Source organism: Populus euphratica, unplaced genomic scaffold (genome assembly GCF_000495115.2).
Source record: "Populus euphratica unplaced genomic scaffold, PopEup_1.0 scaffold2.1, whole genome shotgun sequence".
NCBI classification, from domain to species: Eukaryota; Viridiplantae; Streptophyta; class Magnoliopsida; order Malpighiales; family Salicaceae; genus Populus; species Populus euphratica.
In genome coordinates, this window is record NW_011499846.1 from 4,590,785 (window position 1) to 4,616,518 (window position 25,734).

The 25,734-nt window shown below is 35.9% G+C and overlaps 4 protein-coding genes across 5 annotated transcripts; 3 read left to right on the top strand and 1 right to left on the bottom strand.

Annotated features, from left to right (window-relative positions):
• Positions 1–568: 568 nt before the first annotated feature.
• Positions 569–5,606, top strand: LOC105133616 (multiple C2 and transmembrane domain-containing protein 1-like). Of its 2 annotated transcripts, XM_011037691.1 has the most exons (3): positions 569–844; positions 896–904; positions 2,345–5,606. In XM_011037691.1, exon 3 carries the CDS (start codon positions 2,430–2,432, stop codon positions 5,442–5,444), a length of 3,015 nt encoding a protein of 1,004 aa, XP_011035993.1. In that variant the 5' UTR covers positions 569–844; positions 896–904; positions 2,345–2,429; the 3' UTR covers positions 5,445–5,606. The 2 variants fall into 2 exon arrangements, with proteins under 2 accessions (XP_011035993.1, XP_011036001.1); XM_011037699.1 differs by lacking the exons at positions 569–844; positions 896–904 and adding an exon at positions 1,186–1,349.
• Positions 5,607–9,150: 3,544 nt separating this feature from the next.
• LOC105133632 (putative ripening-related protein 1) lies at positions 9,151–13,810 on the top strand. The gene is made up of 2 exons (XM_011037711.1): positions 9,151–9,726; positions 13,182–13,810. The coding sequence occupies exons 1-2, from the start codon at positions 9,166–9,168 to the stop codon at positions 13,665–13,667; spliced, it is 1,047 nt and encodes a 348-aa protein (XP_011036013.1). The 5' UTR covers positions 9,151–9,165; the 3' UTR covers positions 13,668–13,810.
• Positions 13,811–15,824: 2,014 nt separating this feature from the next.
• Positions 15,825–17,626, top strand: LOC105133640 (uncharacterized). The gene is made up of 2 exons (XM_011037724.1): positions 15,825–16,388; positions 17,141–17,626. The coding sequence occupies exons 1-2, from the start codon at positions 15,825–15,827 to the stop codon at positions 17,624–17,626; spliced, it is 1,050 nt and encodes a 349-aa protein (XP_011036026.1).
• A 431-nt stretch (positions 17,627–18,057) lies between these two features.
• Positions 18,058–23,308, bottom strand: LOC105133650 (uncharacterized). Its single transcript, XM_011037733.1, has 5 exons — positions 21,681–23,308; positions 20,563–20,630; positions 19,826–19,957; positions 19,055–19,216; positions 18,058–18,670 (listed from the first exon to the last, which is right to left on the bottom strand). The coding sequence occupies exons 1-5, from the start codon at positions 22,093–22,095 to the stop codon at positions 18,437–18,439; spliced, it is 1,011 nt and encodes a 336-aa protein (XP_011036035.1). The 5' UTR covers positions 22,096–23,308; the 3' UTR covers positions 18,058–18,436.
• Positions 23,309–25,734: the final 2,426 nt, after the last annotated feature.

The window sequence follows — 25,734 nt, forward strand, 5'->3', positions numbered from 1 at the left end:
CAAGAGAATATTTAGTTACACTATATTATAATAATGTCAAAAAACATATAATTTTTGATTTAACGGTTAGATTATATTTAAATTTTTATAAAAATTTTTATAAGTTATTTTTTATTAAGTAGTTATGAAATTGCAAAACGGACCATCAAATCTTTATTTTTTAAAAAATATTACCTTGAAGTCTTGATTTTAATAGTTTTATGATTTTACTTATTATCATTGAATTGGTTGATCAATTTAATTAATTATTATAAATTAATTATGGATTTAATTTATATCGTGGTTACAAATGATAACATAAATATTTTTTTTAAAATTATAATATTTAATTGATATTGTTGATTTAAAATTATTAATTAAAAAACTATTTAACTTTATTTTCATGAGTATGATAATTCGTAATTTCATTTTTTGTCTTGTAACAATTTGTCCGTGAATTGTGGTCCTATTAGCAATTTTTTTTTTCAAAAATAAAAAAAGAATCTAATTATGGTCTTCGTAATTTAGTTTCGTATCAATCTGTCTTGTCGTGGGACAAGAAAACGAACACGAGAAACCAAGTAGTTTCATTTTCTCAACAAGAAGGAAAGGAGACCCTTCCTATCCTTTTCGTCCATGAAATGAAATAAAACGAGCATTTAACTCGTTTTCGACGACTATTTTGCAGTCTTTCTCTGCGAAGCATCATAGAAATTATTAATCCTCTTTGCAACATCTCTATTAAGTCCCCGCTTCTTTTTTTTAAAGACTTCTCAAGCATATCAACAATCTTTCTGACTTCTCTTCTCTTCTTTTCTCTTCTCCTCACTTCCTCAAATTTCAACTTAATTCTCGAGCTTTGAAGGAACTTCTCCTCACTTCCTCAAATTTTCAACTTAATTCTCGAGCTTTGAAGGAAAAAAAGGTATGCCTCTCTTGGTCTTTTGTTTTAATGGGTCTTTATTGTTTTCTTCTGAGCTGTCTGGGGAGTTTAGCAACCTGTATTTTTTGCTGGGTTTAATGAGTTTTAAGTAAGACATGTTTTGTGTTTGTCCTTGCTTCACGTTTGTGTGGAATCTTCTTTTGTTTTTTTGGGTCGTGGCTCTTTGATCGTTGATGGAATCAAAGTTAGTTTGAGTCTTGAGAGATTAAGCAAAAAACTTTGGTCTTGAGCAGTTTTCTGGGCCTTTTTTTTTTAATGATCAGGTTGTCTGTTTCTGTTTGGCTAGAACGAGAAAAGTTTTGCTTGAGTTTTTTTCCGTGGAACGAGAAGAAAAGAAAGAAAAAAAGAAAGAAAAGAAAGCAAGTAATAGCTTAGGTGGCCGTAGTAAGCGAAGCTTTGTTGATTTTCTGTTAACTCGAGAAAAGTGGTAAATACTCCATAAATAAAATAAAATAAAATAAAATAATTCCTGCGCCATGTCTCCTTTTATGCTCTGCTTGGTGGCTGAGAAAATTGCAAAAGTAAAATGGGATGATTCCAGATATTCTGGTCCACCTTTTTGGTAATAGACCAAGTGGGAAAAAAAGGAAAATTCTTTTGTTAAATCACTCATGGAATCTGGTCAGCCGAAGGTCCTTTTTCTCCCTTTTTTTGTTTAAATTTCTTTACTTTGTGATTTGTATGTTCTTATAAGAAGAAGAAAAGCCTCCAAGCTTTATACAAGAGAATCTCCCTTGTTTAACTGAACGTATTTTTGTTGAGCTAATTAAGGTACTCCTTCTAGCTCTCTTGATAATATTAGTCGCTTAACGGAAAGGAAATTGTGAAACAAATTTCCTATGGTGTGTAGATTTTATTTTTTGGAGGGAGGGTCATTCATATGAATTAAAGGATTTTTATTTATGGTGTTTAAGCAGTCAAGATCAGAGATTTGAACTTACTATTACATTTAGCTTGCAAACTAAATGTTAACAACCGTTGTTGTTTTTGAAGTAATTTTACAGGGATCTGTAGGAAAATTTTTGTGGAAATCTAGGCTAAAACTCTGCTGAAATACCTGTATGAAACAACTTCTTGTTTATAAATTAGTCTACCATCAGTTTAGATTGAAGTTGGTAATTGGTTGTCTGTTAGGCTATTTTGCAAATGTTTGGTACATGTTGTATTTCTGTTTTCACATGGCTGCGTATGGTTAATCAGCTGTTGAATCTTTTCACTTCTGAGTTCTCCCTTGCAATTGTTCACTTCTAATTTATACCATTTGGCACCACCATGAATTTGAAGTCTTCTGCACTTTGTTTTCCATTTATTTCTGGGTCCCGAAGGTTGTTAAGCATTTAAATCAATGTTGTTGCGACCACCTTTATATCGGTTTTTATTATAATCTGATTACACTGTAATTCTATGTTTCATTCATTTCAGGTATCAGTTGTTTCCTGTCAATTCCTGCAAAAGCAAATTACGTTTCCCCGTACGTAGTCCTTTGTCAATTTGATATAGAGATCTGATGAATAATCTCAAGCTGGGAGTGGAGGTAGTAGGCGCTCATGACCTTATGCCCAAAGATGGGCAGGGCTCAGCCAATACTTTTGTTGAGCTTCGTTTTGACCGTCAGAAATTTCGTACTGCTATTAAAGACAAAGATCTCAGTCCTGTTTGGAATGAAAGCTTCTACTTCAACATCTCTGATCCAAACAAACTTTCTAACCTCAGTCTTGAGGCCATCGTCTACCACCATAACAGAGAGAACGGCTCCCAATCCATCCTTGGAAAAATTCGTCTCACTGGGACATCTTTTGTACCCTATTCGGATGCTGTAGTTTTGCACTACCCACTTGAAAAACAAGGCATTTTATCTCGTGTCAAAGGAGAGCTCGGTTTGAAAGTATTTGTTACGGATGGTCCTTCTATAAGATCCTCAAACCCACTCCCTGCTATGGAATCTTCTCTGTTTTCAGACTCTCATCAAGCTTCAGAACAACACATTCCAAATGTGGCCCAAAAACTTGTATCTGACAACAAATCTGAGTCAAGACAAACGTTTCATCACCTTCCAAACCCTAGTCAGTCACAGAAACAGCAGCATGTTCCACCTGCAGCAACTCAGCTACCAATGGATTATGGGATTCATGAGATGAAATCTGAACCTCAGGCTCCAAGAGTTGTTCGCATGTTGTCAGGCTCATCAGCACAACCTGTCGACTACGCACTCAAAGAGACTAGTCCTTTTCTTGGAGGGGGGCAAGTAGTTGGAGGGCGAGTCATACGTGGAGATAGACCTTCCAGCAGCTATGATCTTGTTGAACAGATGAAGTACCTTTATGTGCGAGTTGTGAAGGCTCGTGACCTTCCTACCATGGATGTGACTGGGAGCCTTGATCCATATGTTGAAGTAAAAGTTGGGAATTATAAAGGAATCACAAAACACTTTGAGAAGAACAAAAACCCTGAGTGGAATGAGGTGTTCGCCTTCGCAGGTGATAGATTGCAGTCATCTTTATTGGAAGTCATGGTCAAGGATAAGGACCTGGTCAAGGATGACTTTGTTGGGATTGTAAGGTTTGACAGGAATGAGGTTCCTACTAGGGTTCCACCTGATAGTCCATTGGCTCCAGAATGGTATCGGCTTGAAGACAAGAAAGGAGAGAAAATAAAAGGGGAACTGATGCTTGCTGTCTGGTATGGTACTCAAGCTGATGAGGCATTCCCTGATGCTTGGCACTCAGATGCAATTTCTCCTGATAGTTCTTCCTTCATCTCTACACTCATCCGCTCTAAAGTATATCATTCTCCAAGACTGTGGTATGTCCGTGTTAAGGTGATTGAGGCTCAAGACCTAGTGGTATCTGACAAGAATCGTTTTCCAGATGCTTATGTTAAGGTACAGATTGGTAACCAGGTTTTGAAGACAAAGATTGCTCAGAGTCGGACAATGAATCCAGTGTGGAATGAGGAGCTAATGTTTGTTGCTGCTGAACCCTTTGATGATCATCTGATCCTTGTGGTTGAAGAACGCACTGGGCCTAACAAAGATGAGAGCATAGGGAAGGTTGTTATACCATTGAACACCATTGCGAAGCGTGCTGATGATCACATTATTCGTAGTCGGTGGTTCGGCCTTGAAAAGTCTATGTCAGCTGCGATGGATGAGCATCAGGTGAAGAAGGATAAGTTTTCTAGTAGACTCCATCTGCAAGTTGTGCTTGATGGAGGGTACCATGTGCTTGACGAGTCAACTCACTACAGCAGTGATCTTCGACCAACAGCAAAGCAGCTTTGGAAGCCATCAATAGGTGTTTTGGAGCTTGGGGTTTTAAATGCTGAAGGGCTCCACCCAACAAAAACAAGAGAGGGGAAGGGTACCTCAGATACATACTGTGTGGCAAAGTATGGTCAGAAATGGGTTCGGACTCGAACCATAATCAACAGCCTCAGCCCAAAATACAACGAGCAGTACACATGGGAGGTTTTTGATCCTGCAACAGTTCTCATTGTAGGGGTTTTCGATAACAACCAGCTTGGTGGTTCCAATGGTAATAAAGACACAAGAATTGGCAAGGTTCGGATTCGACTGTCTACCCTTGAAACTGGTCGTGTTTATACACATTCATACCCGCTACTAGTCCTTCACCCTTCTGGTGTCAAGAAGATGGGTGAATTACATCTAGCCATAAGATTCTCCAACACATCATTCACAAACATGCTGTTTCAATATGCACGACCACTTTTGCCAAAGATGCACTATGTAAGGCCATTGACTGTAACGCAGCAGGACATGCTACGTCATCAGGCTGTCAATTTAGTAGCAGCTCGTCTTGGTCGGTCTGAACCTCCTCTTAGGAAAGAAGTCATAGAATACATATCTGATGCAGACTCGCATCTTTGGAGCATGAGGCGCAGCAAGGCAAACTTCTTCAGGCTGATGTCAGTTTTCTCAGGATTGCTTTCTGTAGGAAAATGGTTCGGTGAAGTTTGCATGTGGAAGAATCCCATCACTACAGTTCTAGTACAAATCCTCTTTGTTATGCTAATCTGTTTTCCAGAACTGATTTTGCCAACTGTGTTTCTATACATGTTTCTGATAGGGGTTTGGAATTATCGTTTCCGACCACGCTACCCTCCTCACATGAACACAAGAATTTCTCATGCAGATGCAGTGAATCCTGATGAGCTTGACGAGGAATTCGACACATTTCCATCAAGACAGAGTCCAGATATAGTTCGTTTTAGGTATGATCGACTAAGGAGTGTGGCTGGGAGGATCCAGACTGTTGTTGGTGATGTGGCTACCCAAGGAGAGCGGGTTCAAGCGCTACTAAGCTGGAGGGATCCTCGCGCCACAACTATCTTCTTGATTTTCTGTCTAGTGGTTGCCATAGTGTTGTATGCAACACCTTTTCAGGTGCTTGCTCTTCTTGGGGGGTTTTACTTTATGAGGCATCCCATGTTTCGTCACAAGACTCCATCAGCACCAATTAATTTCTTCCGTCGTCTGCCGGCGAGGACAGATAGCATGTTGTGAAGTTGTAATTGGTTTGTTCAGGCAAAAGCCTTGCAAGGGTGTCAGATCTGGATTGTCTCAGTAGTGCTTGTGAATCTCTGGATGTTTGTTTTTCACTTGGTGTTTTGTTTCCCTGGATATCGGTACAAATTTATACATGACAGTAAATTAAGCTAACCATAGTGATCTTGTATTTATGCTTTTGGTATGTAGTGGAGCGGACTCAGCATCAGGTGCCACTGTCGGACTCAGCATCAGGTGCCACTGTTGCTTCTGGGTTTCTGAGCAGAATCATGATATTATTTTGTGCAATTGTTAGTGATACTGGTGTTATGAATTACTTCTTGATGTTAATGCATAAAAAATCTGCATAATCCTTGCAGGAAATTATGATGTATTAGGATGGTGCCTACGTTTATGTTTAACAGGGGTTTGTTTTGGGAATGGGTGAAGGGCATGGCTTCTCTTGCAGAAAATTGTCTGATCACATTTCTGGTCACGAAAATAGCTCTTGTTGGCAGAGACCAATAGCTCCTTCGGCAAGTCCTGTGCTAGCTTGGAGGTATTTGTGCTCATGGGGATTGAGTTGTTCAGACAAATAGACAATGAGTAAATGGCAAACAAGGGCGATTAGATTACAATAAGAAAAATGTACCGCATGAAACTTTTGAAATCCTTGATCACCCAACACACCGCTCCGTGGGCTTGTCAGTTTTCAAATTGATGAGACCTAAAACAACTTCGAAAACAAAAGGCTCATAAACTGCATTGCTGCAAGCCTGCAACCATCAGTCACCTTACTCTTCTAGTCTTTGAGAACTTTTTACAGATAGGATGCAATATTTCAGAACACGAAGGCCTACCAAGCTGCCTTTGAGGCATCTCTCCACTCTTCAGCAATGCAACAGCACCATTTAGTTTAATATAGTTCCATTTGATGGAATCAATTTATAAGTGCTCAATCACAATCCCCAAAATGCTGTGCTCTGTAACTTCTTATTATCATGCAACGCGGCTAGTTTGATCCCTTTCTCATCCAGTTCTTTTAGGACAAGGCAGCATTTTCTTAAAGCTGGAATCCCTCAAATGTTGCACTCTATTTTTGGCTGTCTGAGATTCATCTCAAAGTAGAAATCCACTGCATCAACCTTTGCCCTAACATGAGTAAACTCTGTCCCATACAAGATTTATCTAGCCCAGATGCACTTTCATTTAGGTTTGCTAGAGTTTCTAAAATTCCAAAGTCACTGTCATAGAACAAAGACAGAAACTCATCCATGAATTCAAGAACAAGGCTAATGTGCCGTAACATAAATAGCCTCCTGTCTTTAAACTCTCCCGTTTAATTTCGTTGGCTTCAACTGATCTTTTCGATTATGCTCTCAACTTCGGCAGATATTTCCTCATCTATAAAGTTTCAATTGATTAGGCTTGTTAGATTTCAGAGACATCTAATATCTTACATAAACAGAATAAAAAGTTTAAATTTTTGCGAGGATTAAAAAGGGCTTGTATTCATCTATATTCCCATTATACCTTTCATTAAAATTGTTTTGATTGAATTTAAATAATTAATTATTTACTAAAGTTCAATTAGGAAAAGTAATTAATATCTTCATTAATTTTTTACATGTGTTCGCCACCGGTGTCCAGCCACTCAAAAGCAACCCTCACACTGAACAGCTTTGAGAAAGGTGGAGATGGTGGTTCACCGCTAGAACGTGATAACTGTCAAATAATTAATTTAAATTCATTTTAAATTATTAGGTGTGTTTTTAAGATAAAATAAGTTTATATTATTTTATATTTATTTTTTATTAAATAAATAAAAATATTAAAATTTATATTTATAATCCTTTGAGTCTAAAATTTAGAATGTTCAAGTTTGATGAAAAAAAAAAAAAGTCAATGAAGAGTTTGCAAGGTTTATCAAGTAGGTATTTATATACGTGCTTGTGTGAGGGGTTTGCTGATTAAGATCCAGAGAAGGAGAGAATCGAGAAATGCAGAGAGCAAAAGAAGAGGAGAGATGCAAAGAGCAAAATAAAGAGAGGGATGGCGGCTGATTTTGTGTTTAGGAATGCTACTTTAGATTTAGGGTTAGAAAAAAAATCATATTTATATTTGTTTTTTTTATGTGCTGGCCTGATTAAACTAGTTTGATTTGGTTCGGTTCAATCAATTTTAAATTTTAAAAACTAATTTTTTTTTTGTGATTTTTTAATTGATTAATTCAATTTATTTTTGTTTGTTTTTTTTTTTAATTTTTTTGATTTAATCCATTTATCAGGTTTTTTGCACATCCCCACATGGGAGTGCTTGGAATTGATTGGGGTAAAATGGAAGTGCATTGGTCCGATGCATGATGTATCAAATCTGTAGTCTAGTTGTACTTGTATCGGTTTGATGCACACTCTAGATTATATTCTCTGTTTAAACGTATTATGGAGCTAGAAGGAGTTGCAGGATTATGTTTGTGATTCTATATTATGAAGATGTGATTCCATGACATTTTGATTTAATGGAAACATAAACTCTTCTCCAAAAAAATTGTCAGGTTCAATCCAATTAGATGGCCTGTATTCAGCCTCTATGATCCTCTATTAAATATGAAGATTCTTTTCTTGAAAAAGCTTTTTAGTCCTAATGATTCTGCCATTAAGTGGCCATATATCGCAGCTGTTATTTTTAATCAAGTCAGAAATACCAATATTTTCAGAAAGACCATGCATGATGCAACTAAGAAAAAGCAAAGAACTCACCGCAGGATAAGCTTCAAACTTATTATTGGTTTTGCTATGAGTTGAGATAGAATCTAAAAAAAACTCAAGCTTCAATTGAAACTAGCAAGCCAAAAGGTTGTGACAGCGTTTGGTTTCAATCACCTGGAAATGAGGATCATGGACAGGAAAAGCACCCACTGGATATCAGATGACATAATTTTTAATGTTTTTCATAAAATGGGAATTCTAAGAACATGGAAAACCAGAGAGACTATTGATTTAAAGCTTCTGTAGTACCATAAATTAGGCTCAAAGATTACAGAAGCCGTTGAAAAATTTCAGGTAGCAACTCAGGGTATATTGCCACTACCAGAAAATTTATTCCAGCTTATGATTGCATAAAAATAATCCAACATATAGTAAACACAGCTGATATATTTCGTGTAAAAAGTGCCTTTCCATGTTTAAAGAAAAATATTTTAAAGCCGGTACTCTGAGGCACTAAACGAAATGGTCTAAAATTACTCAAGCAGACAAAGTATTGATCATGGATTTATGATGCAGATGTGACAAGATGACCATTTGTGATTTTCCTTGCCACGAGACATTGTGATGCGACTGAGCAGGAATCGTTCCTACCTGCATATCGAATACGATGCCTTTCAGCAGTTCATCAAAAAAGTTGAAGACAGCAGTCATATATAATAAACACATAAAAGAGAGTAAATAATTGGAAGTGGAATATTAGTTCACACTATACCAGGAAAGGACAATCTTGTTGATAGTATCCTGAGGCAGACGCTGCGTGCTTCCACAATTCTGATGCCTTTATATTGTTTTTATTAACAAAACCAAGTTTCGACGAAAACTCAGAAGGGACAACAGTATAGCTGGTCATTTTGTAACATTTCAAGAGTAACGTGGTAAGTTTCATAAGGTCATTGCTATAAATGCAGGCCAGGATATCCTGTCCAGCAAACTCATATAAGGCAATAACAGACATACAGAAGAGTGAGAGAATGAAGGCTTTTAGCATGAAAAACTCTGTTTTTCTCCTAGCTATTCTTGTCTTAACCTGTACTTTGCATATTGAAGCTCAGCAATGCCATCCAAGCGGCCGGATCAGGGGAACGAATCCTCCTCCGGACCAATGCAACCAAGAGAACGATTCGGACTGTTGCAAAAAGGGCAAGTACTACACAACCTACAAATGTTCACCGCCGGTGTCCAGAAGCACAAAAGCAACCCTTACCCTGAACAGCTTTCAGAAGGGTGGGGATGGAGGCGCACCATCAGAGTGTGACAATCAATACCACTCCGATGACACACCTGTGGTGGCGCTTTCAACTGGATGGTACAGCAAAGGGAATAGATGCTTAAACTACATAAATATCCATGGTAATGGAAAGAGCGTTAAGGCCATGGTAGTTGATGAATGCGACTCTACAATGGGATGTGATTCTGACCATGATTATCAGCCTCCTTGTCCTAACAACATTGTGGATGCTTCGAAAGCTGTTTGGAAAGCGTTGGGAGTTCCTGAAAGCGACTGGGGTGAAATGGATATTTACTGGTCTGATGCCTGATCCGATACCGATGGCTTTCTCATTTTTTGTGGCATCTGGTTGATGCATACCCTATACTATGCAACCGGTACACTGTGTGTTAAAGCTAGAAAAGGGTTGTGATATTATGTTTATCTTCGTCCATAAAATCTTAATTATGAAAATGTGATTATGTTTTTATTTGAATAAAAGAAACGATGTCTTCAGCAAGAACTGTTGTTAGCTTGACCAGACTACTGATTATACAAGCATTTAATGACCACACTGTGACCATAATTCCAAAGTGACAGCCTCTCAATTCTCAAACGGATCAGCTATCTTCCCCTCACGAGACAGGGGGAGGACATGAGAAAGTTCGTGGAACCTTCCATGCTGAAGTCACATTTGCTTGCAAGATATCATGCTTTCAGGCAGATCAATTAACTACAGGAATTTTTGTTGAAGTAACAAGCCACGCATTATTATCTTAGGCTAACAAAGTACACACTTACGTCAGTGAGATTTCAGTCGAAATCCAATGTAGATCGAGAAAAGGTTGATGGGAAATTCTTGTCTATTTAATCAAAATTTGTCAGAATTTTACCGATGGAAAGTTGAATAAAAGGTATGGCGCCGTAATTATGCTGACATTTTTTTCTGAGACTATTATGTCAGGTTTGAACTTGAAAATCGATTAATTACCTCATCAAACTGTATTGAAAATGGTCTGAAGTCTGTTCATATGAATAATGAAGGAGCTGTTTTTTTTTCTTTTTTTCTTTTTTCTTTCCTCAAATGAATTTTTTTAGTTTGTTTTTATTAAAATTTTATCATTAAATATTACACTAATCTTAAATTATTTTTCATAATTTATTTTGTTTTTTTATAATATTATTATAATTTTCAAACAAAAAAATTTATATTTGGTTAATATTTAATTTTGTAAACATATATATTTTTTATCATTTCATTAAATTAGAGATAGTTAGAAAAAAATTAAATTTAATGGAGTGTATGGTTAGTATTATGAGTTTGACGAGTTAAATTATAAAACTCAAGTTGATCTAATATGTCATTATTTTAATATTATAAAAAAATCTCACTTTTATTTTTTAAAAAAACAAACTACATTTTCTAATGATCATTCGTGTTATCTTTGTATTAATCAAGTTGATTAGATTATGTCAAGAATGTTAATTTTTAACCTAGAGCAAGGAATTAAGTCAAGAGGTCTCAAGATTAATTGCCTAGGTTTACCTTTTTTTATTTTTATTTTTTAATTTTCATTAATTTTTTACATGTGTTCGCCACCGGTGTCCAGCCACTCAAAAGCAACCCTCACACTGAACAGCTTTGAGAAAGGTGGAGATGGTGGTTCACCGCTAGAACGTGATAACTGTCAAATAATTAATTTAAATTCATTTTAAATTATTAGGTGTGTTTTTAAGATAAAATAAGTTTATATTACTTTATATTTATTTTTTATTAAATAAATAAAAATATTAAAATTTATATTTATAATCCTTTGAGTCTAAAATTTAGAATGTTCAAGTTTGATGAAAAAAAAAAAAAGTCAATGAAGAGTTTGCAAGGTTTATCAAGTAGGTATTTATATACGTGCTTGTGTGAGGGGTTTGCTGATTAAGATCCAGAGAAGGAGAGAATCGAGAAATGCAGAGAGCAAAAGAAGAGGAGAGATGCAAAGAGCAAAATAAAGAGAGGGATGGCGGCTGATTTTGTGTTTAGGAATGCTACTTTAGATTTAGGGTTAGAAAAAAAATCATATTTATATTTGTTTTTTTTATGTGCTGGCCTGATTAAACTAGTTTGATTTGGTTCGGTTCAATCAATTTTAAATTTTAAAAACTAATTTTTTTTTTGTGATTTTTTAATTGATTAATTCAATTTATTTTTGTTTGTTTTTTTTTTTAATTTTTTTGATTTAATCCATTTATCAGGTTTTTTGCACATCCCCACATGGGAGTGCTTGGAATTGATTGGGGTAAAATGGAAGTGCATTGGTCCGATGCATGATGTATCAAATCTGTAGTCTAGTTGTACTTGTATCGGTTTGATGCACACTCTAGATTATATTCTCTGTTTAAACGTATTATGGAGCTAGAAGGAGTTGCAGGATTATGTTTGTGATTCTATATTATGAAGATGTGATTCCATGACATTTTGATTTAATGGAAACATAAACTCTTCTCCAAAAAAATTGTCAGGTTCAATCCAATTAGATGGCCTGTATTCAGCCTCTATGATCCTCTATTAAATATGAAGATTCTTTTCTTGAAAAAGCTTTTTAGTCCTAATGATTCTGCCATTAAGTGGCCATATATCGCAGCTGTTATTTTTAATCAAGTCAGAAATACCAATATTTTCAGAAAGACCATGCATGATGCAACTAAGAAAAAGCAAAGAACTCACCGCAGGATAAGCTTCAAACTTATTATTGGTTTTGCTATGAGTTGAGATAGAATCTAAAAAAAACTCAAGCTTCAATTGAAACTAGCAAGCCAAAAGGTTGTGACAGCGTTTGGTTTCAATCACCTGGAAATGAGGATCATGGACAGGAAAAGCACCCACTGGATATCAGATGACATAATTTTTAATGTTTTTCATAAAATGGGAATTCTAAGAACATGGAAAACCAGAGAGACTATTGATTTAAAGCTTCTGTAGTACCATAAATTAGGCTCAAAGATTACAGAAGCCGTTGAAAAATTTCAGGTAGCAACTCAGGGTATATTGCCACTACCAGAAAATTTATTCCAGCTTATGATTGCATAAAGATAATCCAACATATAGTAAACACAGCTGATATATTTCGTGTAAAAAGTGCCTTTCCATGTTTAAAGAAAAATATTTTAAAGCCGGTACTCTGAGGCACTAAACGAAATGGTCTAAAATTACTCAAGCAGACAAAGTATTGATCATGGATTTATGATGCAGATGTGACAAGATGACCATTTGTGATTTTCCTTGCCACGAGACATTGTGATGCGACTGAGCAGGAATCGTTCCTACCTGCATATCGAATACGATGCCTTTCAGCAGTTCATCAAAAAAGTTGAAGACAGCAGTCATATATAATAAACACATAAAAGAGAGTAAATAATTGGAAGTGGAATATTAGTTCACACTATACCAGGAAAGGACAATCTTGTTGATAGTATCCTGAGGCAGACGCTGCGTGCTTCCACAATTCTGATGCCTTTATATTGTTTTTATTAACAAAACCAAGTTTCGACGAAAACTCAGAAGGGACAACAGTATAGCTGGTCATTTTGTAACATTTCAAGAGTAACGTGGTAAGTTTCATAAGGTCATTGCTATAAATGCAGGCCAGGATATCCTGTCCAGCAAACTCATATAAGGCAATAACAGACATACAGAAGAGTGAGAGAATGAAGGCTTTTAGCATGAAAAACTCTGTTTTTCTCCTAGCTATTCTAGTCTTAACCTATACTTTACATATTGAAGCTCAGCAATGCCATCCAAGCGGCCGGATCAGGGGAACGAATCCTCCTCCGGACCAATGCAACCAAGAGAACGATTCGGACTGTTGCAAAAAGGGCAAGTACTACACAACCTACAAATGTTCACCGCCGGTGTCCAGCAGCACAAAAGCAACCCTTACCCTGAACAGCTTTCAGAAGGGTGGGGATGGAGGCGCACCATCAGAGTGTGACAATCAATACCACTCCGATGACACACCTGTGGTGGCGCTTTCAACTGGATGGTACAGCAAAGGGAATAGATGCTTAAACTACATAAATATCCATGGTAATGGAAAGAGCGTTAAGGCCATGGTAGTTGATGAATGCGACTCTACAATGGGATGTGATTCTGACCATGATTATCAGCCTCCTTGTCCTAACAACATTGTGGATGCTTCGAAAGCTGTTTGGAAAGCGTTGGGAGTTCCTGAAAGCGACTGGGGTGAAATGGATATTTACTGGTCTGATGCCTGATCCGATACCGGTGGCTTTCTCATTTTTTTGTGGCATCTGGTTGATGCATACCCTATACTATGCAACCGGTACACTGTGTGTTAAAGCTAGAAAAGGGTTGTGATATTATGTTTATCTTCATCCATAAAATCTTAATTATGAAAATGTGATTCTGTTTTTATTTGAATAAAAGAAATGATGTTTTCAGCAAGAACTGTTAGCTTGACAGACTACTGATTATACAACTTCAGCAAGAACTGTTGTTAGCTTGACCAGACTACTGATTATACAAGCATTTAATGACCACACTGTGACCATAATTCCAAAGTGACAGCCTCTGAATTCTCAAACGGATCAGCTATCTTCCCCTCACGAGACAGGGGGAGGACATGAGAAAGTTCGTGGAACCTTCCATGCTGAAGTCACATTTGCTTGCAAGATATCATGCTTTCAGGCAGATCAATTAACTACAGGAATTTTTGTTGAAGTAACAAGCCACGCATTATTATCTTAGGCTAACAAAGTACACACTTACGTCAGTGAGATTTCAGTCGAAATCCAATGTAGATCGAGAAAAGATTGATAGGAAATTCTTGTCTATTTAATCAAAATTTGTCAGAATTTTACCGATGGAAAGTTGAATAAAAGGTATGGCGCCGTAATTATGCTGACATTTTTTTCTGAGACTATTATGTCAGGTTTGAACTTGAAAATCGATTAATTACCTCATCAAACTGTATTGAAAATGGTCTGAAGTCTGTTCATATGAATAATGAAGGAGCTGTTTTTTTTTCTTTTTATTTTTTTTTCTTTCCTCAAATGAATTTTTTTAGTTTGTTTTTATTAAAATTTTATCATTAAATATTACACTAATCTTAAATTATTTTTCATAATTTATTTTGTTTTTTTATAATATTATTATAATTTTCAAACAAAAAAATTTATATTTGGTTAATATTTAATTTTGTAAACATATATATTTTTTATCATTTCATTAAATTAGAGATAGTTAGAAAAAAAATTAAATTTAATGGAGTCTATGGTTGGTATTATGAGTTTGACGAATTAAATCATTAAATCATAAAACTCAAGTCAATCTAATATGTTATTATTTTAATATTATATTAAATTTAATGGAGTGTATGGTTAGTATTATGAGTTTGACGAGTTAAATTATAAAACTCAAGTTGATCTAATATGTCATTATTTTAATATTATAAAAAAATCTCACTTTTATTTTTTAAAAAAACAAACTACATTTTCTAATGATCATTCGTGTTATCTTTGTATTAATCAAGTTGATTAGATTATGTCAAGAATGTTAATTTTTAACCTAGAGCAAGGAATTAAGTCAAGAGGTCTCAAGATTAATTGCCTAGGTTACCCTTTTTTGTTCTTTTTTTTTTTTAATTTTATCTTTTAATTTTTTTTCTTTTTATTAATTTTTTTAAGTCAAGAGGTCTCAAGATTAATTGCCTAGGTTTACCTTTTTTTATTTTTATTTTTTAATTTTATCTTTCAATTTTTTTTTGATTAATTTTTTTTTATTTTATCATTCAATATTTAATTGATTTTTAATTGTCTTCATAACTTATTTTGATTTACTTTCTATAAAATTATTTCAGTCTCAGCCAAAAATTATAGTATTTGATTGGTGTTCTAATTTACAAATATCTATTTTTATTATTATATCATCAAATATTTTTTTAAATAATAAAATTATTAAATTGAATAGAGTTAATAATCCTGGTTATACATCCTGAGTCGTGTCACTGCAACATTAAAATACTCTTCAATTTCATCAGAAAAGATTATTAAAACGGTCTGCATAAAACAACCACACAAAAACAAACGACAGTTATTCTGATGGTGCCCCCTTTTGGTCCGTCAGGCAGACGTTGTATGCCGCCGCCCTTAATTCTGATGCCTTTATTTCGATTTTGCTGGAAAACCCAAGCAGCACAATGCCATTTTAACCATCAAAATTCAAACGATAAGGAAAACAGACGTGCCTGGTCATTCTATAATATTCTGCAAGACGTGCCTGGTCATTCTATAATATTCTGACAATAATGGGATCAAGTCATTGTTATAAATACTGACGGGGAAATCCTATCCTACCTCAAACACAATAAGCAAACACAACTAATAGGGGCCAGGCAGAATTTGTTGAGGAGAATGAAGGTTTTTAGCATGAAGCATTCTGTTCTTCTCGTAATCGTTCTCCTTTTCACACTCTCTTTAGACATTGAAGCTCAGCAATGCCGTCCGAGTGGCCAAATTAGGGGCAGGAAGCCACCTCCCAACCAATGCAACCAAGAAAATGATTCAGATTGTTGTAAAGACGGCAAGTACTACACAACTTATACATGTTCACCACAGGTGACTAGCCAGACCAAAGCCTTCCTCACTCTGAATAGTTTCGAGGCAGGTGGAGATGGTGGTGGTCCATCAGAATGTGACAAGCAGTACCATTCTGATGATACACCAATTGTTGCATTATCAACTGGATGGTTTAATCATAAGAGTAGGTGCCATAACAACATCACCATAACAGCAAACAGACTCAGTGTTGCAGCCATGGTTGTCGACGAGTGTGACTCCACTATGGGATGTGATGAAGTCCATGATTATCAGCCGCCATGTGATAACAACATTGTTGATGCTTCAAAGGCGGTGTGGAAAGCTTTGGGCGTGCCGGAAGATAATTGGGGTTGGCTTGAAATTACATGGACTGATCATGCTTAGTTTTCATATCATTTTCCTATGAATAAAACTATAATCCCTAGTATTATTGTTGTTTAAGTACATGGAAGTTTGTAGCCTTGCAGATTTTCTGTAGTGAATCATGCTAATTAATATCATATCTATTCACTTCAATATTGAAGGTGTAAATCTTATTAGCAGTAATGTTTAGCATTTCTCAGCAGTGATTAAACCAAGATGCTACCCTGCTATTTCATGTCTACAACTCTGTCCATACACAACCCCAGAATATCCAGCATTGGAACTACTTGATAAAGCTACCTAGAACATGGACATGTTGACGTGATGCGATCATTACAAGAATCAAACGACTTATAGGTTCACTTGGGTAATTTTTTCCTATTATTAATTAATAAAGAAGATTACATTGGTGGCATCGTTGTTTCTGCTCGAGTACATGTTATACAAACATTACTTGTCGAGCCTTTGCTATGTTGTCAATCTGTTTTTAGTCACCTTGTAAAAACGGCACTGTCACCAGTAATTTAAAAAGGAGAAATCCATTAGGCCAGCCATGGATTGTTTATTACGAAGCTCATTGTCCAAGTCTATTACTTCTGCATATTGTTTATCACTTAAGGCAATCTCTCTATATAGCCTCCATCATTCCCTTTATGCATCAAGTGCCAAAGATTGAGGACAAGATGAAGAATTTCAGCTTGGCACTGTACATAATTATATTACTCGTGCTCTTTGTTACAAATTCTTTCTGGGAGATTGAAGCCAAGGCTTGCAAGCCTAGTGGCAAAATCAGAGGCAAAAAACCACCTCCAAAAAAATGCAACAAAGAGAACGACTCTGTTTGCTGCGCTGAAGGCGAGCTTTACACAACCTTCAATTGTTCACCACCAGTCACTCATCATACCAAGGCACATCTCACTCTCAACAGCTTCGAGAAGAATGGAGATGGCGGAGGTCCATCTGAATGTGACAAAAAATTCCATTCTGATGACATACCAATTGTGGCACTCTCGACCGGTTGGTTTAACAAGAAAGGTAGGTGTTTCAACAACATAATCATCAGCGGTAACGGACGCAAAGTGAAGGCCATGGTGGTGGATGAGTGTGACTCCATGAGAGGTTGCGATGAAGCCCATGATTATCAACCACCGTGTGATAACAACATTGTTGATGCTTCAAAGGCCGTCTGGGTAGCCTTGGGTGTGCCTAGTGATGACTGGGGTGATTTAGATATTACCTGGTCTGATGCTTGATTCACGCCGCAGGTTTTAGTTTTTTAACAATGTCTTTTGGTTTTACAAAATCATGCACGATTGTTTTTCTTGGGGTCAATTAACAGGAAATTTTCAAGGTAACAAATAATGCGTTCAACGGTAGTTGATTGAAATTCTATGAATAAGAAGAGACATTTGCATGGAAACTAGGAGAAGCTTAAGAATCGCCAACATTTTCTACTTCAATTTCTTTATCGTTGTTTGTTTTGTGTCTACTTGCACGTTGATTGCTTGTAAGCGCTTGTTTTTTTCTGCTCTTGCTCTCGTCCTTGTCGACGAAGAAAAAGGAAAGGAAAAGGAAGAAATTCAAAGGTTATGTCACTTGTGTCTCTCTATGACCACGGCCTATAAATCACATAAAGAAAGAACTGAAAGATTATAACCAGAACAAAGCAGCATTTCTCTTTCTGTGGAAAAATTGAGGGAAGGATAAAAAAGCAATCTGCTGATTTGTACAGGACAATGGCATACTTGCCCAATAACAACAGAAAGGGTGACGTTGCCAAGATATGAAGAATCACTAAGCCTAAGTGCCCTGTAGGATAGAAAAAAGCTTTTACCTCCAGAAAAACAGATAAGTTGAAACAACACTAAAACGTGGAACTACAATGTCATTAAGCTACATTTGATGAGTTCGACCCATGGTCAATCATAAGTAAATGAAGCGAGAAATGTCAAGTGCGGAATCAGATGTCCTCAATCTTCATCATTGGACTTCAGAAGATTATATTCAAGCTGTGCTGAAACAGCAAATTATATACATTGCTCACAGAATAATCAACAGAATCTTTATCCACGCATCAGATCAATGTCAACATGGGTGTTACGCATATCCACTGGCCGTGAACCAGGCCAGACGCCCATAGAGGAGGTTGGAGTAAGATTTTGACTTGGTTGAACACTAGTTGGAGTTACTGGATTCTCAACTGTCTGATGGTCCGAGTCTCTTGCTCCTTCTGGACCTTCCACTTTCTTGTTCTTTGTCTTTGAACCACCACCCCACAAGAAACTCCCGACTATCACCTGGAATCACATCAAATAAGTAAAGCATTTTACATCATGACATATATCATGCCTGATTTTATCATGGACTCATGGCATGAACATGATGCCTAACTATGGAGCACAAAGCAAAGGGCTAATTTGCAACAGACAATCAGGGAGAAACATTCCCTGCCTTGTTCTATCATGGACAATGAAATTAATTTGAACTGAAACTTTATTAACAAAGTAGATCTACTTCTGTACTATCATTGAATGCCTGTTTATAAAACTTTCACATTTATATCAAAATGGCACTAAATCCATTTAATATCTCACCATCGAGAAGTTTTCTGAGCAATTTAAGGATTGCAGTTTTGAGTGCAAAGCAAAAATACTAGAGAGCCAGAACAAGCAAAATGCTACCTGAACAGGGCTTGCCGCAATAAGCACTCCACCAACTCCTCCACCAATAACACGACCATCAGGACTAGCGAGGGAGACACTCAAACCACCAGATCGATTGCGAGAGCCACCATCATTAGCGAGCAGGTAAGAGCCTGACAAGCATAAAATCTCAAAGTGTCCCTATAGAAACACACAAAAAAGGGATTCAGTTGATAAGATCCGCAAAAGATAGAGAAAGAGAACAACTAGATATCTCAAAGCAAAGGCCTAAAATAAGGGTGACAGTTCTGCACATCTAGTTGAGTAGTTACAAGATGAGAGTTTTATTATAAAATCAAATGAGCGTTCAGGTCAATCTACATCCCTGTCTGTATATGGTGGATTTGGAGGGCGGGGAACGATACATTGATCACTTAACGCCAGAATGGTCTCAAAATTCACTAGCCAAAAAAGAAAGTATCCAGCTATCATAGTCTAAATCCCCTCAACAACCAACAAAGACTTGTGCAGAGTAAGCATTTAACAAGTTCTAGAAGCAAAAACCAATTTTCACATGGCGAGTTCCTCCAAATCAAATAAGTCAGATTAACCTTTCCTAAATTCAAACAACTCCTTGTATCAGTCATTGAGAAGAGAGGATCCATAATGCCCGAGGCATATGCTTGGGTAAAACAACAAGTGTCAATTAGGATAACACCTTTAGTCACATGCTTCTATGGATGTGAGCATATTCTTGAAGCTCGACCTCGAGGTATAAAGCTCGCACATCTAAAGATTAAGAAATCAGACCTCATATGTGACAGTGCCTCCAGAGGTTGATGGCTGACGTAGTGTCACGGTAGAAACAGCACCATTTGCTGACAAGATGCATACAGCTCTTGGACCCTGCTGTGAGAATGACATTATTTTTGTTGCAATGTCCTGCAGAAGAAGTTTGCATTTTCAATAGGAAAGAACAAATGCCAATAGAACCAAAATATCAAAGGACACTGATGAAGCAAGCATGCTGGGGTAAGATAAAAAACAAATCAGGCGTTATTGTTTTCTATTTTCCATGTAGATATTGTTCTTCGGTGCATGCACTATGTTGCACCAGATAAAGACTAAATGATATAGACAATAGCCATCAGAGAACGAATAGATGAAATAGATAATAGTCATCAGAGAAAAATCAAATGATATCAGACCAGCCAAGAGTAGATCCCTTTTATTTCTTTTTCATCTGAATTTTGTTGCACACCAATGTCATCTGCATACTCCTGCTTCATCCTTCTCAAATTCTCTCTTAGAACACAATAAATACGCAGTTGTAGTATTATCAGAGTACTTGGTGAGTCCTATTTGCTAGTAAAGATTTTATAACACGAGTTAATATGTTGCATCAACCCTGCTCCATCCAGCCACATCATAGGTTGACCAGAATAATTATAGAGGGAAGAGCGTGTTGCTATAGCTTTGGCCCTTTTCAAATAAATGTTACAGGGTACACAAAAAAAAAAAAGATTATTAAATAAGAAACAGCATACTTCTCCTACTGCAATAGTGATGATATGGGGAGTAAAACCCATCCCAGCCGAACCAGACAGCCACTCACCTAGCAAAACAATTACAGTTTGCATCATTCAAATGCCGCAAGGACAACAGCAGAAAAAACAAACTTTAGTTCAAATTATAGATCTCAGATAAATCCACCAATACTTGGGTGTCATTTTAATAGGATCACTCTTAGACAGTTATCGTATGAAAGGATTTTGAAATTATCCAAGAATTGAACACCTCTAGATACCCATATCAAAGATACATAAACAATTAAATACAAGCATATAGATACATGTATTTTTTGTTATGCGTGCGCGCACCCATATGTACATAAACATATATAGCAAACGCTGCTGCATGTGGAATTTTCCGCACCTTCGAACACTATAAATTAGGTCATAATTTTTCATCAAGAACATAATTTTGCAATCCAGGATGCTTTATCAACTGCTGCTATGGCTTCTCCTTGAAGCTTCATCCATATTAATGGTTAACTCGGAGACTTGTTTGTTGACCTAACCTGTGTTAGTTGCTTATAATATGCGCTTTACAGTTGACTAAAGGTTGCATAAATAACTAATCATTTCTTTTTCTTTTTTTGTTTCTGAATACTAATTTAATAGCCCATCATTTTAAATTAAATTAACCTATTTTTGGCTCTGTTTATCCCTACTTGATCTAGGTTAGAATGTCACTGGATGCATCTAACAGTTTTTAAATTCTACTCGTGCAATTCCACCTCTAAGTATATGAAAGAGAAGCATTCAAGATTTTGTGCACTTCCTGGCATGTTTGAATTGCAATGACAGAATCTTCTCCTTAAGTAAGAGCCTATGATTCATCTCGGATGAATGACAAGCAATTTGGTCAACTATTTTAGATTAAAAAGAAGATCACTCACAGTACAGAAGATGCATTATGATGCTTGAAATTTTTTTAATTAAAGCATGCAACATGATCCCTTGCACAAAGCGGTAATATTTCACCTAAAGCATGTCGACACAATGCCTTACACAAGGCAATAACCTTTTCAGTAAAATCCACCATCAATTCAACTAAGTCCATCTAAACGAAACACAGAGCAACTTTTACAAAGAAATCTTACCAAGGGAAGCTAATTGTTGCTTCCTCCCAGTCCCTGGTGGCCGCCCTCTACCCCGCTTCTGGGATGGGGTTATTGTCCCTGGATGAGTAGAAAATGAGGAAGACAGTGCCAATGATACAGCCCCATCAGGTCCATATTTCCGGGGCCTTCCCCTTTTTCTTTTTACAGGTTCACCGGAGGGTGGCATTGTAGATGGCACACCCACATTGACTCCATGGGGTGAAATTGCTACTGGATGCTCCATTGGTAATGTCGATCCCATGGTATTGGCTCCAATGTTTGGTTGAAATGCTACATTTGTGTTAGATAAAGTATTTATGTTAGATGAAACATTCATACTACCAGAACTAGTAATCCCTCTGTGCATATAAAATGAGGCAGAGCCCGAAATCGCCATAGTATCCCTTCGATCCATGCATGTACTACTTGCTAGTCTCGCTCCCGAGCAAATTGAACCTGATTTTCAATTATTTGCAAAAATAGATTTATCTTATCTTCTTTGAATTTTAGTGAGAAGCCTTGGTATGAACAGCGAAGAAGGGAACTTTTCTACACGGTATGCCTTCGAGGCAAATGATGGTGACAAGTGCTATAGAGAGTACTGGATCATACAGCTCACATTCTAAAAAAAAAATGCACTTCAATTCAAGCTGGGCAAAACTACAAAAGCAACATTTTCTCAAGAGATGAGAATCTAACAAGCTAGAAATGCAGAAAAAAGCAAAGAAAAGAACTCCAAGGTTTAAAGAAACTTAAAAAAGGAGAAGATTGTAAACAGCAAAATTAAATAAATAAAAAAGGCTAAATAAATGGAAAAGCTAAGAATCTTAAGCAACAAGAAGGGGAAGGAAAAGAAATTGAAATCTGAGAATCTATGAACTTAAAAGATAAGACAAAAATGCTAGCTAATTTTTACAGCTTACCAAACCAAACAAGAAACAACATAGAAAATATATATTAAAAAAAAACCCTTCATTTTGAAGATAAACAGGTCCACAATCTCACCAAACCATTACTCAAAAAAACCTTAAAGATGAAGCCAAACCCCTAAACCAACACAAGATTTGCCTCAAGTCAATGCCACTGTCTAAACGACTCAAAGCCCAGAATTTAAAAATGTAAAGACAACCCTTTTTCTCTCCGGGACCAAGAAGGTGTCAACCATCAAGGACAAAAACAATAACTCAAAATAATGAACGGTGTTAAAAGTCGAACATTTTTCAGCTCTCTAGTGGAAAGTTTTGAAAAAAACCGGACGAAAGACACTAAAGGTCGAGCAGTTTTGTTCAGGACTGATAAATGTACACAAAGAAAGAAAGGGCATAAGAATGAGTGTGTGAAGGAAGAAGTAATTATTCCTAGCTCTCATTAACACAAGTCCTCATCAGAACGCACATTTCTATGGCAGACCTCTCTCTCTCTCTTTCTCTCTCTCTGTTCTAAGTTCTAATAAATAAAAAAGCTTTATCCAAAAAAAGCTTTACCATCTCTGTATCTCTATCTCTCTCCCCCCCTCGTTGAGTGATGATGATTTGCTTTCTTGGTTTTAATAGAGTTAGAGAAACAAACAAAAACTTTGAACAGAAAAAAATGGTTATTCTTGGATAATACTGAATATCTTCTATCTTGCAAAATAATGAATGCTTCTGGCTGTGCATGTGTAGCCCTTGCAACTGGTGTGCCAGAACTTCCTTTCCAATCCGCAGCCATTGGAGCGTGAGACACCACTCCCCCTTTTCTTTTGTTTTTTCTTATATATATAAAAAATACATAACCTTAAACCCACGTTTGGCTCTGGAGATTGCTGATAAATCCTCAAAAGAACCCGGTTTGGATTGAGTTATGTGGAGATGAAACTAAATGAGATCAACATTAACGTTTTTTTTTCTCTATTCCTTACCGAAATAAACATTATCTGAACTAATAATAGTTGTGGAATAATAAATGATTTTTGGAATATATATATTATATAAAACAAGCTTTAAAACAAGTACATTCGAAATTTATATAATTAAAATAAAAATTATGTCAGAATTCTAAAATCCTTGTATTCTTTATGCATTAACTTCACGAGAATCCAAATTCTGAAACAGTAGAATGAATATGCATAAAAAAAAAAAAACAATTATTATTATTATTATTTTAAATTTGAAGCATTGGTTGACCGCCCACCACGCTAATGATGGCTCACGTTTAATTTAAAAGCCGTCTTCGCTGCATGATGTCAAATACCGACTGCGGTGGTGTAGTCTACGCGCCAGTGAATCGAGTAGAGTGCTTGAGCTCACATAAATAGGTATGGGACCAGAAGCAAGAGCGTGAACTTTGTTTGCACGTGACTTTTCTCTGTGACCACTAATTGAGCCCCGACGTCGCCTCTATCCAAAATATCTAAATGAGGTGTGCTGATAACGCCACCCCACATAGCACGTACCTAATCCATAGTCACCCATTAGTTCATAATAAAGCATCAATCTAATCTAATCCAATCTAATTACCAGTAAATATGATTTTACTCCTCCTTCCACTAAATGGTATTTTTTTCTTTATATAGAAGGAAAAAAAAAGGCTACTTCGAATTTTCGATGAAATATAGAATTTTTATTAATTTCAGGATTTTATTAGGATATTAAAATTCAAGAATATTATTATCAAGTTACGGATTCAGCTAAAAAAATTATTACATTAATAGCTTATTTGAAACAGTTGGTACAATTGGAATTCCATAAAATTTTAATTTTATTAAAAATAATTTTTTAATATTTTTGAATTGTTTTAATATACTGAAATTAAAAATAAATTTTGTATTAAATTATGAAAAGGTGTAACCTGGAAACTTAAAAAAAGGAATTTGAGATTAAAATAGGTTGATTCTGTAACCATGGTAGCTACGGGGCTAGGCTTTTTGTCAAGAACAGTTTTCGAGCAAGTTCTCCTAGATTTCCTAAATAATTCTTTTTTCAGGTAAAACAAATAATAATATTTGTTAACAGGTCAAGGTTGACTTGATAATTTTGCCCTTAACGGAGGACCAAGATGCTTGCATTCTTTTCCATGCAGAATGCAAACAAGAGGAAGCTTATATTATATTGAAATAATTTTCTGTCGGATTTATTTTAATAGATTAAGGTACGAGGCTGTGGGATTTATTTTCTGGGCCATGCATGGAATCAAGAACACTTAAGGATTGGTGGAGCTTGGAATTCTCTTCGCAATTTTTTATTAGCTGGGGATATTTGTTGGTACTGGAGAACGGAGCCAAGCAGAAACAATCTTTTGTACTTTATATATATATATATATATTAAAGAATTATATAAATTATATTTTAAAATTATATTTAATTAAATTATTAAATTGAGAAAATTATTTATCATGATAGATAATCAAAAAATTATAATTTAAGTTTAAAATAAATACGAGCAATAAATTATAGATAGTTTTAAGATCTCATTTGAAAATACATGTCTTTTCTATATTTTAAATCCTAATTTATTAAATAAATAAAACTATTCAATGTTAGAAATAAAAATTGTAAAAATTCGAGTCAACATTGTCGCAAACTTTTAGATGGTTTTTTTTTTTCTTTTCTTTTTAATGGAATCCAACATTTTATATAGAAATCAGAATTTCACTAAAATCGCGTGCTTCATATCATGGAATTGTTCTCTTCAAAATTCTCACAGTGAAAATGTATTGGGTTTGTATAGAAGAAGTAAAGGGTTTTCATTGAGGCCAATAAGAAATTGCAGAATCACGAGGATATATTGAGGAGCCATGCAATTATGGGAAGAAAATATTGCGAATGATTGGTTGATCAAGAAAAAAAAGAAAACTTGAGGAGGAGATTATGGATATAGTTGTGGTTTTACCCTTTGAACACATCAATTTTTCATCATCAATAGATTCAAAACCAATGCTTTTATTGATGTTGACCTCACATAAAATGGACTCTTGAGACTCTTGATAAAAGTTATGACCACCCAACATGCTTCCAACTTTGAACGAAGTGGGACTGCAAGGGGCTAGCGGCAGAGAGTCTCTGGTGATCACTGG